The following is a 14,492-nucleotide window of genomic DNA, read 5'->3' on the forward strand; positions in this document are numbered from 1 at the left end:
CATAAGAACAACCCCCCTCCTTCACAGCTCATTTCGAGGGAACGCCTCCCAAAACTCGTGCACGAGTATTGGAACACGAGTGTTTGTTTACCACCGGCATTCGCTGTGTCGTGTTAGTGGATTCATTATGTCGGTCTCACCGCAGGTAACTCATAATCTGCAGTTGTTACTCCTGACAAAAACATTGCATGCGGCGCCTGTGGAGTGTGGAAAGTTACTGGAGCGCGCAGCCGCGCTCATCTCTCACAAGGAACGTCACGGCAGTGATTGACAAGTCAGAGGGCCAATCGTTTACACGATGATCGCGTAAACGATTGGCTGATGTTTTTCGTGCACAGATGATGTATATTAATATTATTCCTTTAAGTGCACCTAATAAATAGTCTTTTATCAGTTAGTAAAGACAGTTTCAAGCAATATTGCAAAAATGTATAAAACAAAACCTCCTCTGTAGCACCTTTAACAATATAAAAACAACGGAAGTATATGCAATGTCCTCGCTTACATAGTCATAGATGCAAACTCCTCACTTTTCAGTGAAAACTCTCCTTTTTGAGATCAAAATAGGTCAGCTATGGGATTTGCATAGATCCAATGAGAAAGTGTATTATGGGGGTGGGGGGATCTTACAAGGGTACTTGTGAACTTACAAGGGCAAACAAAGAACTGGTTGTTTCAATAAGTACTGTGCAGTGTTTACTTTAGTCTTTACTTTAAAAACTATGTCTATAAACGGTAATATTTTATGTATTTGAGGTCTGAGATGTGGGAACAGTGAAGAGAGAGAAGCCAAACAGTTTGCAGTTTAGAGCAGTATTGCCAATAACGTCTTAAATAGCATGTATAACATTTCATCTTTTATAACAGGAGATTTTGACAATGTTAATTTTTGGTAAAATGTTGCAACAATATGTTAAATTGTTTTTCGTGAAAAATTACAGTTTGGGACATATGAGGTAATAAAAAAATAAATGTAAAAAACCCTAAAGTAGCCACAAATAAGCATGTAAAGCAAATATTTTATTTTATTTATTTTTTTTAATGTTGTGCGGAGTATGCCCTCTGCCCCACGCAGTGTTCTCACCTTTTTTCCCCCTTACCTGTTTGCATCCCTGATAGTGAAACAAACTCTCTCTGTGTGTTTGCTGGAGCTAATTTTCTCGTGTATTTCAGGTGGTGAAACTGAAACAGATAGAACACACACTGAATGAGAAACGCATCCTGCAGGCTGTCAGCTTCCCGTTCCTGGTGCGATTGGAGCACTCGTTCAAGGTATCAGCTGTGTGTGGTTGTGATTTGTTTGTTTTTGTGTATGTGTTAAGAGGGTTAGAGCTGCACAATATATCGAAATATCGCAAATGTACATATCGCAATATGCGTATCGCAATGGCTTGTGATATCAGAATCATTTTATTAGGCTACTTCAAAAAGTTGTGAAAAGTCAAAGTTTTAGGTCAACGCATTTAGCAGAGAATAGACTGGGCAGGCGACTGTTACTTACGTGTGAATTTGCTTGATGTTAAAAAGAGTTAAAGGATTAGTTGACTTCAAAATTAAAATGTCCTGATAATATACTCACCCCCATGTCATCCAAGATTTTCATGTCTTTCTTTCTTCAGTTGAAAAGAAATTAAGGTTTTTGAGGAAAACTTTCCAGGATTTTTCTCCATATAGTGGACTTCAATGGGTTGAAGGTCCAAATTGTAGTTTCAGGGCAGTTTCAAAGGGCTTGTCATGCTTGTCAACAGTCATGTGTGTATCTAAATGGTTTTGTACTCTTTTCTTTTGTGTATTCTCTACTCAGGATAATACTAACCTGTATATGGTAATGGAGTATGTTCCTGGAGGAGAGATGTTCTCTCACTTACGTAGAATCGGCCGGTTCAGGTGGGTTTTTCTTTATGCAAATCACTCTATTGGCATAAGCTTGCTCCATTCAGGCTTTAATTTGGTCTATTTTTAGTTCATTTTAAAGAGTTACTTCTCGAAAAAATGAAAATTCTGTCATTAATTACTCACCCTCATGTCTCAAAATTTTTAAGTAAATTTTTAGAGGTATATGTCTCCTCCATAGACAGCAATTTAACCAATACTTTCAAGGTCAAAAAAGCTACTAAAGACATCATTAAAATAGTCGATGTGACTGCAGTGGTTCAACCTTAATGTTATGAAGCAACGAGAATACTTTTTGTGTGCAAAAACAAAACAAAAATAACGACTTTATTCAACAATTTCTTCTGCTCCCTGTCATTCTTCTATGCTGTTTATGTTGTAGAGAAAGTGCAGCGCTTCCAGGTTCTACATCAGAAGCAGACTCATTATTGGCTCATCACACTGCTTTCGTGAACAGCATCGGCCAATACGGAGTCGGTGTTCTGACGTAGAACCTGGAAGTGCTACACTGTCAATACCAGTGTTAATTTTGACAGCAAATTTTGATTTAGCTTTAGTCATAGTCTTTTGACTAAAATGCCATTTAGTTTTAGTCATATTTTAGTCATCGGAAATTGTTTTAGTTTTAGTCTAGTTTTAAATCTACAGTAGAATTAGTCGACTAAAATCTAATTTAGTTAAATTGTAAGCATTAAGCATTTCTAATAAAAATGCTTCCACAGATCCAATACACTGATATAGGCACATCTGATATTCCCCAAACTGTTTATGTTCACCCAACTGTACTTTGCTCACCAAAGCGGACGGTTTTTGACCGTTCAAGTGCAAAAACACGTGAAAGAGCAAAATTCAGTACTTTTCAGGGATTGACACACTTATCATTGAGGTAGGCTACTATTATAGATTTCATTTAAAAAATTTTATTAGATTTGTTTTTTAGTTTTTCCTGCTTTCATTGTTATTTTAGTTAAAAGTTTTAGTAATTTTTTGTGTTTGTCTTTTAGTTTTTGCTTTTAAATGTCTATAACTTTTTATTTTTTGTTTATTTTAATACCTCAGGTTATGCTAAAGCTTAGAAACTGTTAAGTTTACATTTTTATAAATTTACATTTTTATATATTTATCTTTTATTTCAGTTAATGTTTATTTCAAGTAATGAAGATTTCTTTGGTTTTAGGTTTAGTTAACAATAATAACCCTTATACTTGTAAAATATATTGAATAATGTGTCAAATAATGTTCTTAGTCTTTCTTCCTGTGACAGAAGATACAGTGGTTTACTATGAATTAAACAGAAATTAAATTAAATACAGTTTATTGTTTAAACAAAATAACAATAATGACCAGGAAAAAAATAAATAATTATAAACCATCCTGAAATACACTGTGACTCTTATTCTGAAATGTCTGTAGTCTGCACTGTAGCAGGCTGCTCATGAGGGAGATAAATATGCATTCATATAAACATAGTGTAGTAAACATTGTCATAATTCATCAACATCAGCTCATAAGGAATCGCATGGCATAAATGTGCGCTATTCATTAATTGCGCAGCAGTCACATGTGCTGCTGCACGAGCCTGTAGAGCGTGCAACAGCGCCGCGGTTAGATCAGCACCTTACAATTCAAATGTGCGCATCTTCCACACAGGACAGCAGTTCTGACTGGATATCTTCCCAAATCGTCCCTCTTTAATTTTCGTCTCGTTTTTATTCGTTGACGAAAATTAGAGTAGATTTTAGTCATAGTTTTAGTCATTCAAAACGCATTTTTATTTAGTCATCGTCTCGTTTTCGTCCGTGAAAAAATGTCGTTGACGAAAATTGACAAATTATTCGTCAACGAAATTAACACTGGTCAATACACATCAATCTGCAGTTCAGATAATGAAATATTTAAGGGTAGTTGACATGCCACGTGGCAACAGTGTCCTGACATGCTGTTGACCCCGATTCATCTAAAACCATTCAAATTGATGTTTTTCTCATTCTTGAATAGTTGCCATGTTTGCAGGTCCCATGATGTCTGTATATTTACGTTGTGTCTGTCTGTCTCTGTCCGGTGCAGTGAGCCTCATGCCCGATTCTACGCCGCCCAGATAGTTCTGACCTTTGAATACCTTCACTCGCTTGATCTTATCTACCGAGATCTGAAGCCTGAAAACCTGCTCATAGACCAGCAGGGATACATACAGGTAAACATTCAGGGTTTTGAATGAGATGGCTTTGTGTAATGATATCAACTCTCAGACTGTCATGTGGCTGCAGACCATACATGTATTCCTTCAGAATCTGTTCATGTACAATCTTTATCATCATTCTTCTTGCTCTTTTCTTAGGTAACAGATTTTGGTTTTGCTAAACGTGTAAAGGGCAGGACCTGGACACTGTGCGGCACACCTGAGTACCTGGCGCCAGAAATCATCCTCAGTAAAGTTAGTAACGAAGCTGCTTTACTTGATCGGCATTGGCTACTCCATTCCAGCATAACCGTACCTTCTTCTGCTTTCTCTGTCTCTTAGGGTTATAATAAAGCAGTGGACTGGTGGGCGCTGGGAGTGCTGATCTATGAGATGGCTGCTGGGTACCCTCCGTTCTTTGCCGACCAGCCTATTCAGATCTATGAGAAGATTGTCTCTGGAAAGGTGAGCACAGGAAATATTCGGCACTGGATTTCATTCAGTGCAGCGTGTTAGTATTGTTGATATAAACCAACTGTTAAAAATTGTTCCATGAAATAATGGCAAAATTCAATTTAAGTATTAGATGAAAAACTTAAAGGGTTAGTTCACCCTAAAATGAAAGTTAAGTCATCATTTACTCACCCTGGTGTTGTTCTGATGCCACATGCCTTTTTCAGACCACAAAAGGAGAAATTAAAAAAAAAAAAATGTCCCGCTCTTGCTTGTTCATAAAATGAAATTGAATTGCAACCAGTATCAAGCTTAAAAAAATAAATAAATAAATAAATAAATAAAAAAACAAAGATTCAAAAGTATCACAGAATGATCCCATGCTACATGTCTCATATATTCCAAGTGTTTTAGAGGTAAAGGTTTGGTAAAAGACCTTGAGCCAGACCTTGGCCGTTGGTCTTCTGTGCACGGCTTTGCATCATGGGCGTTTGTGAGACTCTATTAGTGCCGTAGTTCACTTCGACTCGCCCAGAAAATAAAGTTGTAGGAAATCAAGATAAATAAAACCGCAACATGTAATGCAACTCCTAGAAATCCAAAAAAAAGTATCCGTGTAGTTTGTCTGATGACAGAATGACAGTTGACAGATGTGAACATGATGACTTCTTTTCACAATAAACACAACGAATATATTCATCTCAGAGAAGAAGGTACATGGATTATATTTCGTGTCGCGTTTTTGTTTTTTAGTTTTAACTTTTTTTCAGATGGTTGCCAAGTAAGGCAACATTTCTCATTTTCGTTTAAGTTGACGTACTGAAATTACTAAAAGTAAAACTGAAATAAAAATAAAGTTAATAGAAATATTAAAAAGAGAAACTAACAAATGACAAAAGCAAATAACAAAATTACTAAAACAAAACTAAGGAAAATGAAAACTGAAAATATATAAAAATAAAATCTATAATGTCAATAGTATTAATAAATACTACAATAATATAATATATAAATAATTCTGAAATAACTTTAGTAACTATTAGTAATTGGTAGCTAAGAGCAAGGTTATCAACTAAAACTATTTAAAAAAAAAAAGTTGAAATTTAGTTGAAATAAAGCTAAAATGAAATATAAATACTAGATGGAAAAACTAAATGAACATTAGGCAAATTACTAACTGGACATTAAAAAAAAAAAATAAAACTGAAATAATTAAACCTTAGATGTAATATTTTAAAAGAACAAGAACTAATACAAATGACAAAGCACATAACAAAATTACTAAAAATTAAACTAAAATAAAAAATGAAAATATAAAATGTTTAAAAATTCACAATTTTTATCAAATATTAAACTAAACAAAACAAAAAATATGAAGTTATTTTAAGTTAAATTGCAAAATGTATTTTTTTTTTTTTTCCCCAGCCATAAAATATATCTTTAGATTTAGAAATGACACTTAAAAATTAACTATGAACGGTGTCATCTCAAGGTTTAAATCCACCCAGTCTTCTTTTGCAGCTGTTTCCATTGGTTTTGTGGTTTAGCTGTGATATGCTGCACTGTTACAAATTTAAGTATTCAGTCGCTGTCAGTTAGTTAGGATTTGGCAGATAAACTGCTTTGACTTGTTTATTAAATAACATTGTATCAATTGTGATTAGGTTTTGTGGTGTTTCGGAGGTCAATTCGTAATGAATCCCAAGCACTGAGTCAGTGTCTCAATCTTCCTCTAGGTCCGCTTCCCCTCGCATTTTAGCTCTGACCTGAAGGACCTGCTGAGGAACCTGCTTCAGGTAGATCTGACGAAGCGCTTCGGTAACCTCAAGAATGGCGTCAATGACATCAAGGGCCACAAATGGTTTGCAACCACTGACTGGATCGCAATCTACCAGAAGAAGGTACTGAATCAGACTGTGTTCTAACTTATTAGTAGGGTTGGGAATTGTATGAATTTTTCTGGTTCCAATTCCAGTTCTGCCTAATGATTCCGGTTCTGATTCCAGTTCCATTAAAGTTATTAAACAACCAATTAAAAAAAAATGGTAGCAAGGGGGAAAAAATGCACAATACTCAACTCAAACAGTGTGAGTTTACTGTACTTGTAAAATGAGTTTAACAGACTGCTAATCTCAACAAATTCACTAACACTTTATAGTAAGGTTCATTAGTTAACATTAGTTAACTACATTTAACTAATAATGAATGGCATTTCTACAGCATTTATTAATCTTTGTTAGTTAATTTAAACATTTATTATTTGTTAACATTATTTAATGCACTGTAAACTAAACTATGAACAATATAAACAGCTGCATTTTTATTAACTAATGTTAACAAAGATTAATAAATACAGCAACAAATGTATTACTCATGTTTAATTCATATGGTTAGTTCAACAAATGAAACTTATTGTAAAGTGTTACCACAAATTCAACACAAATAAGATGCTTAAACGCGTATAAGATCCAGACAGGTGAAACAGAACATTTTGTAAGTTGGATTCATAAAGACTTCACTTGTTTCTGTAAGAAAGATTCAGTGATAGATACATCTGTAACAGTAATTTGTTGCCACCTAGTGGCACAACAATGCAATCGATAAAGTCGTTATTTGAAGGAAAAAAATCCACCCATCACACCAGAACCGTTTTTGGAACCGAAACTTATTTTGCACGGTTCCGGTACTTTTCAAAATGACACTACCGGTTCTGGATAAGAACCGGTTCTCATTTCCCAACCCTACTTACATTGTTCTCACCTTTTCGTCAATCTTCAAGTCTACCTGATATCAAAATTTACCCTCATTTTGTGAATAATTCATCACTACATGTTAAGGCCCTGATAAACTTCTTTTTTAGGGTTTTAAAAAGAAGTTCGGAATAAGTGACCAGCTATATATTGCTAGCAAAACATCCCAACCCAAATCCCAGCTGACTCTGCTGAGAGTGACATTTAGATGAATATGTAAATATTTCTTGCATGCTGTGCTCTCAATAACAAAATAATCACATAACAGAAATGACAGCAGTGAGAAAACAGCAGTTAAGAAAACATCTGATCATAGCGATGTAATTCAACACTCCAGTCTAGTTACGTCATGTTTAATTATATAGCATGTTTTACAGTAGACTGCTTTAAATCAATCAGTTTTACAGTTTTAAAAGGGTGTCAGTTGGGGCTTTTGCACCGGAGGAACATTTTCATAGTTCCTATAACTATTGTTGGAAGTGCCTGCTTTTTGGTGTGTTAGCACCACATGAAATGGGAAGGATTTTAGTTCTAGGAACTACTTTTGTTGAGACTAAATTATCTCTTCCTAATAAGAAAGAGAAAGAGAATAATCCATGAGCCATAAATTTCTCGCTGACATGTTGCAAGCTTTATTTATAATCACAACTGACATAACATATGTAAAACATATGGAATAGTCAGATAAGCAAATTATTATTTTTGACGTCACTACAGGGAAATAACCCGATTTATTAATAAAGTCATGTAAGTGCGGTTTACCTGGGTTGTCAGTTTACTGGTTTGCATGTAAATGGGGAAAGCTGATAATTTCAATAAACTGATATTTGTGAGTTATCAGGTTACTGGTGGGCATGTAAACGTGCTCAATAACACCACAAATACGCAGATAAGGACTTTATCCCGGGGTTTAGGAATATGCAATGTGAAACGGTATTTTATGAATACCCAGGATTAACTGTCAATCCCGGGTGTAGTATGAGAAGTGTGAAACATGAATAAAGGTAACCCAGGATTCTGTTTACCAGGGGTTTAGAATGACCCAGGGTTAACTATTTCAAGTGTGAAGAGTGACCAACGCTGAAGTCCAGGCACTTCTCAACCTTTATGCCAATTTTAAGGTACCAAGCAGAACATGATTATGTATTTCCGCTCAAGCCCCGGGTATACTTCACTTTCTGCACCCGACACGTCGCGCGCGCAGTTGAGTCCGCGAAACTTTCAAAGTATACTACACCATGGATGCGCGCGGATGACCGCGTTCGACACATACGCGGTACAGTTTTTTTCTATGCCCTACCAGACATGTCATCAACGGTACATTCGCTGTGCATGATCGAAGAAAAGTAGTGCATCCTTTCCCATATTTTTACTTATCTCCCTCCATGAATTTGCCACCCTAAACATGTCTTTGTACTTTTTCAAACGTGAATTGTACAAATGTGGTTACTTTCTAATCTCTTTGCACAAACGCTCGTCAAGTTCGCCGTCCATTGTCGTGTTTTTCTCTTTTTTTCAAGCGTGTTGTTTTTAAACCAGTCTTTTCACACTATTCTTCGACGGCTAAACACTGTGCGTATTGCCACCTAGTGGACTCTTCTATAATGCTTGCGCATGTGCTGTTGCACATGGATGGTCCGTGCGGTCTAGAAATTTGGGCTGCACGCGAACGGGGTGTGCAGCCGGCAGCGAGTCCTCCGCATGATGAAAATTACGTCATGCTGACGGTGCACGAATGCGGACGGCTGTTGTATACCTGGGGCTTCAGTTGACGGCATTGGGCATCAACCACACAGCAAACGCTATAACACTTCCATATACTGTTTACTTTCTTTCTTCATTAGTTTATGATCTGTTTAACTGTCCTGTCTAATACATTATTAGATAAAACGGTTAAACAGATTGTACGCTAATGAAGGCTGAGAAAGGGAGCACTGTGTGCTCAGGCTCTGGCTAAGCCGTCCTCAGCATTGTCAAAATTAAAGTCCCACACAACAACCAGAGCGGCAGGACGTAAGTGACAGCTTATGTCATATTTCAAAGTCCCAACTGGCAGTGTAAATGCAACTAGGAAAATGGTCCAAGGGGAACAGTTAGTTTCTATAACCACCTGGTGCGAAAGCCCCCTAGTGTCACTTTCAATTACAATTACAACTTAATTTTCTACTATAAAGCAGCTTCAAAATGTAATAACCTTTTCTGCTGACTCATCAGTGAATATTTGTGTCTGTTTTCAGGTGGAGGCCCCCTTCATCCCTAAGTGCAAAGGCCCTGGGGACACCAGCAACTTTGACGACTACGAGGAAGAAGAAATCCGGGTCTCTTTCACAGAGAAATGTGGAAAGGAGTTTGCTGAATTCTAGAAGCAGCAGCAGTGGAGGAGAGGGATGGAGAGAAATGAGAAGCGGGGCAACGGTGAGAAGAAAACGTTTTCCAGGGTGAGATGATGGACTGAACTGAGCCTGTATCCGGTAACAACAACAACAACAACAACAACGTAGAGCCCTCACACACAGATGGAGGGAGAAGAAGATCAGAAAGTCCTGAGAGAGACGCCAGCAGTGTTGCCTTTTCAGATCCTTCGTCACTTGTTACTTGTCCATTTTCATGTTTTCCCTCTTGTTTGGTAGCCAGGGTCCATTGGGCAGAGATTCAGTCACTTCTCTGTGACTGGCTGGCATGGGGATATTTGTGACGACTTTTTTTTTTTTTCTTTTTTTTTTTTTTTTTCTTCTTCTTTTTTTTTTTCCAGAGATATAGAGGTTACTTTCTGGTACTGAATTTTGGCTTCTCCAGAGAAAATTACCCCCCTTTTTTATCAGCAGAGGTGTCCTTGCTCTGTAGTTCTCCTCACATCTTGTTTACTTCCTGTGCACCTATTGGCACCCAGTACCAAATCAGTCCATCTTACACTGTTCCAGAATTCTGGCTTTTTGTTTGCGATATCACCCATTTCCCATTTGAATTTCAAGCATCCTTCAAATTTATCATCACATATTGATTGGCTCTAAGATCAGGCAGAATCAGCCGCTTAGTTTGAAGATTGTTGATTTGGATCATCGTTCTATTTCAAGCCAATATGTGTCCTAAAAACCCTACTTGTCATACGAATAGAACTTGCTTTGCCTTGCAAATGGCCGCCGATAAGACCGTAACAGTACTTTGTTTCAGATCTGTAGCATGAACAAGCATACTTGAAGCTCCAATCCATGATTTTACACTTTTTCTCAGATGGCTTTGATTCAAAGGTGAATTTTCCAGGAGTAAATCAACACAAAGCCGAGTGATGGCCAAGCACAAAGACTTGTCTGGTTTTTAGAATGATGCTTTTAAAGGAAAACGTTAAAGGAGGGCACTGTGTCTGTGGTAACACTGGGTTCCTGTTGGATGACTATTATGATGATGTTGTTTATTATTATTCGTTTCTGCCATGTCACCTGCCAGTGGTATTTCGTTTTTATCCTTACAGAAAACATTGTTCGAAAATTAGGCGGATATTCAGTATGTTTTAACTCTAGGGCTTCACTAATCAATCTCAATTTCTGCTTCAAATAAGCTTGTTGTTCATGTAGACTTTATTGTGCGTTATTAAGACCAGTTAGCGAAGCTCCATTCAGCCTGTTGGAATATCATCCAAGTATGAATTGCTCAAAATTGAACTTTCTATCTTGCTCTTTAACTCCGTAGGATGCAAGACAATCTAAACGCAAATGTCCCCATGATTGTTTTGTTTTAGTTTGCAGAAGTGTGCAATAATGCGTAGTGTCGCAAATTTTATTTCGTTATGCTTTGAAAGCTTCTTGTCGATTAATATTTAATTAGATGTAAAAGGTGAAGTGCGCCATTAGTGGCACCAAACTGAACTGCAGTCTGTTTGATTGAGTAACCAAATGAAAAGGACTATATATATATTAGCTCAAATGGATTGATAAAAGTCATTATTTTTATGTTTTTGTTTGCTGCCTCTAGTGGCACAAAATGGACACGCTTCACATTTAAATGTGAGACACCAGTTGTCGCTTATAGCTCAGTTCTTCAGAAGTCAGCTGCTCATTAGGTGGCGCACTAGATGCTTCTCTTTCTAAATTGTGCGATTTTTGGTTTGTTTTTTGTTTTTGTTTTTTATTACGATGAGTAGTGTAACTTGAGTGTTTGCAAACTACAGATTGGTGCCAGGTTAAAATGGTATTTCAAGCAACTCTTTGTATGTCTTTTAATCATTGTAGCATCTATTGGACACTAGATGGCTGTTCATTGAAGATGATGCCATTCAAATTGCAGTATAAGATCAAATTAATGTTCATTTCCATTTCCTGCTCAGGAAATGACCTGTAACCTGCCAGGTGCACAGCCAAAATGGAGCAGATTGGGTCAGTTTTTGATCATTCGGGTACCTTTTTAGAAACAGACAAGCAAAGGCAGACGTTTGTTTTTCACCAAACTTTTGGGATAGGTTTAGATTTTCTTTTCCTTCACACTTTTCCCTGCATGCCTAGCTATCGCTGGGACATTTACCCACCCCCCCCTCCTCCCATTTCTGGAGACTTCATAAAATGGGTGTACAAACAAGTGGGCTTCAATAGCTGGAAAACAAAACAATCAGTGTTCAAAGGATGCTTCTGTACATTTTGATTACCCAGAAGGCTCTTCGGCACTGGTTTTGTGATGTTAGAAGCAACGTAAGACTATCTTCAACTGGTGCACTGAGTTTTAATGTACAGGCTGGCTTTCTTATGAGTGTTTCCCCCTCATCTTTGAGCTTGATCGTGATACGGAAGGATTGTGTTTTAAGCAACAGCGGTTTAAATCGTTGGAGATTATGGGAAATTAAGGCTCAAATGCACCTTTCATTACACACCTTTTTTTGTCAGAGCATGACATTCTTGGTGGTATTCATATGTCATCCTTCTATGTCTGCCTGATTCTCGAGGCCCAGTCCCTCCCTTTCAAATACATGGGTGTCACACATCTTCCAGTCTCTCATTCATCTGTTCATTTACATTTGTCAATCATCTTTTTGTGTGTGTGTGTGTGTGTGTGTGTGTGCGCATCAGTCCATGATACAGTTTGCCTTTCTACACATCCAGTTTCCTACACTCTATTTGCTTTTTAAAAGAAAAAAATCATGAAGAAAACATTTGATTTACTTTTGCATATTTTCTAAGTGTATTTTCAATAACAGGAGTCTCTTTCCTCCCGACATGGGTATGGTGATGGTGTAGTCTATTGTACCTTTTCGGGAAACAATACTGTATATTCTCTGCCTTTAACAGTCTTAATTATTTTACCTTCTGGAGAAGTTGACGGATACCCGTAGGACACATCGAGTATGTTTAAAAATAAAAAAATACACAGAATAATATTTTGCAACATGTATCATTCCAATAAAGTTTTAATTGTTAAAATTACAATAATGTGGTGCTGTCTTAAATGTTATTTTTCTGAAGTATGAACAAATTTATCAGTTAAATTCAAGGCTGCTTAAAGGGATAGTTTCCCTAGAAATGAAAATTATTCCATGATTTACTCACCCTCAAGTCATTCTATATGACTATCTTCTTTCAGACAAACACAATCTGAGATATATTTAAAAACATATCCTGGCTCTTCAGAGCTTTATAATGGTAGTGAACAAGGGGGTCTGTTTTTAAGCCCACCCACAAAAATGCATAACCCCTGATGCCATGTATGACGCAGGATGTAGGAGGATCGTAAGCTTAGACGCCTCTCACGGTTTAAACAAATAGGGCTGTGCAACAAACTCCTCTTTACATCAAAATCCTCTAACATTTCTCTCTAAAATTTCTTGTTTTAGACTTCTAATTTGTGACCGGTGTTTTGTTTTGCTCTCTCCTCTGCGCTTCCGCGTTCATCATTTCGTCATTCGTCAGGTCAGGGGTTACTCTTCCCCCGCAAATTGATGCGTATGGCCGTCTGTTGTAAGCTAGTCATTATAGTTAATAAAGTTTTAAATATGGATATTTTTCTTACAAAAATGCATCGTTTCACTTTAGAAGGCCTTTATTAACCCCCTGGAGCCGTATGGATTATTTTTATGATAGATTGATGCATTTTTGGGGATTCAAAATCACACCCCCCCTTCAATACCATTATAAGAAGGAAGAGCCAAGATATTTTTAAATATATGTCCGATTGTGTTTGCCTGAAAGATCGTCATATACACCTAGGATGGTTTGAGGGTGAGTAAATCATGGGATAATTTTCATTTTTGGGTGAACTGTCCCTTTAAGGACATTAAGCATAGAACAGATTATCATATTTTATCATAGCAAATGTTTTACCATTATGTGAAGAAAGAATTTGACTTTTTTCCCCCTTTAGATTAAGTGGTGCATCAGTGCTGTCATTTTCCTGAGTCTAGTCATTAGTCACATGACATTTTGTCTCAAAATGACCTGGCTGCAGAGCTGAGCGCCCATGAGCAAAGATGGCGGATCACTTATCATGAATTTCAGCTGCTCATGCACCAACTGAGAAAGCTCCTCTTGAGATGCATGGAAATGCAAACAGACAGCATTCTGCGGGAATATAAATCACCTTGAGATGATAACACATTTGCTAAAGCGTGCAGGATACAGCAGAGCGCACTGCACAATGCCGTATCCCACAATGCTATGCACTTTACTTGACCTTCCATTAGTGTCATCAATAACCTGGGATTTTTTAACAATCTAATCTTCACTAATTGATCGGGTTTCCAATTTAAGATGTTTAAAACAGTTTTTTAAATAATTTGCCAAATGACTCTGGGATTATATTCATGTTTCCTCACCTGATTAAAGTCAGCGTGAAACAGAACTTGCGATAGTCTTCTCCCTATTGTGATGTATAGTGAAATGGCTTCTGGAAGGAGAAAAAATGTAGGGCGGGGCTTGATTTTGTCCGTGGGAATTGATTGGATGGTTGTGGTTTGCTATTGGTTGATCTCATGTTAGTGACAAGTTGCCCCGCCCTCGCACCAGTAAACACGTCATCAGAGAAGAGAAATTGTAAGGGAGAATTATTTTGAGGACATGTAAATAAAACAAAAATAATGAATACTTACACATTCCATAAAAATAAGAATTGTCAATTTTGATTTCATAAGCTCTTTTGACAATGATTTAGCATAATGCTGTGTGAAATGTTTATTGTTGCATAATGCCTTGTTTTACGAACTGTACTGTGCAGTATGCAGCTTATATTTCATTTAAATA

The 14,492-nt window shown here is 37.0% G+C and overlaps 1 protein-coding gene across 1 annotated transcript in view; it reads left to right on the forward strand.

The window, feature by feature from the left end:
- The window catches only part of prkacaa (protein kinase, cAMP-dependent, catalytic, alpha, genome duplicate a), a 30,858-nt gene extending 18,196 nt beyond the window's left edge, over positions 1-12,662 (forward strand). The window contains exons 4-10 of the mRNA XM_067381403.1: positions 1,174-1,272; positions 1,805-1,887; positions 3,961-4,087; positions 4,232-4,327; positions 4,415-4,537; positions 6,262-6,426; positions 9,513-12,662. Of these exons, the coding sequence (XP_067237504.1) occupies positions 1,174-1,272; positions 1,805-1,887; positions 3,961-4,087; positions 4,232-4,327; positions 4,415-4,537; positions 6,262-6,426; positions 9,513-9,638 (819 nt within the window). The 3' untranslated portion in view covers positions 9,639-12,662. The remainder of the gene's footprint in view (positions 1-1,173; positions 1,273-1,804; positions 1,888-3,960; positions 4,088-4,231; positions 4,328-4,414; positions 4,538-6,261; positions 6,427-9,512) is intronic.
- The last annotated feature ends 1,830 nt before the right edge of the window (positions 12,663-14,492 follow it).

The sequence above is a fragment of the Chanodichthys erythropterus genome, chromosome 3, assembly GCF_024489055.1.
Source record: "Chanodichthys erythropterus isolate Z2021 chromosome 3, ASM2448905v1, whole genome shotgun sequence".
In the NCBI taxonomy this organism is placed as follows: domain Eukaryota; kingdom Metazoa; phylum Chordata; class Actinopteri; order Cypriniformes; family Xenocyprididae; genus Chanodichthys; species Chanodichthys erythropterus.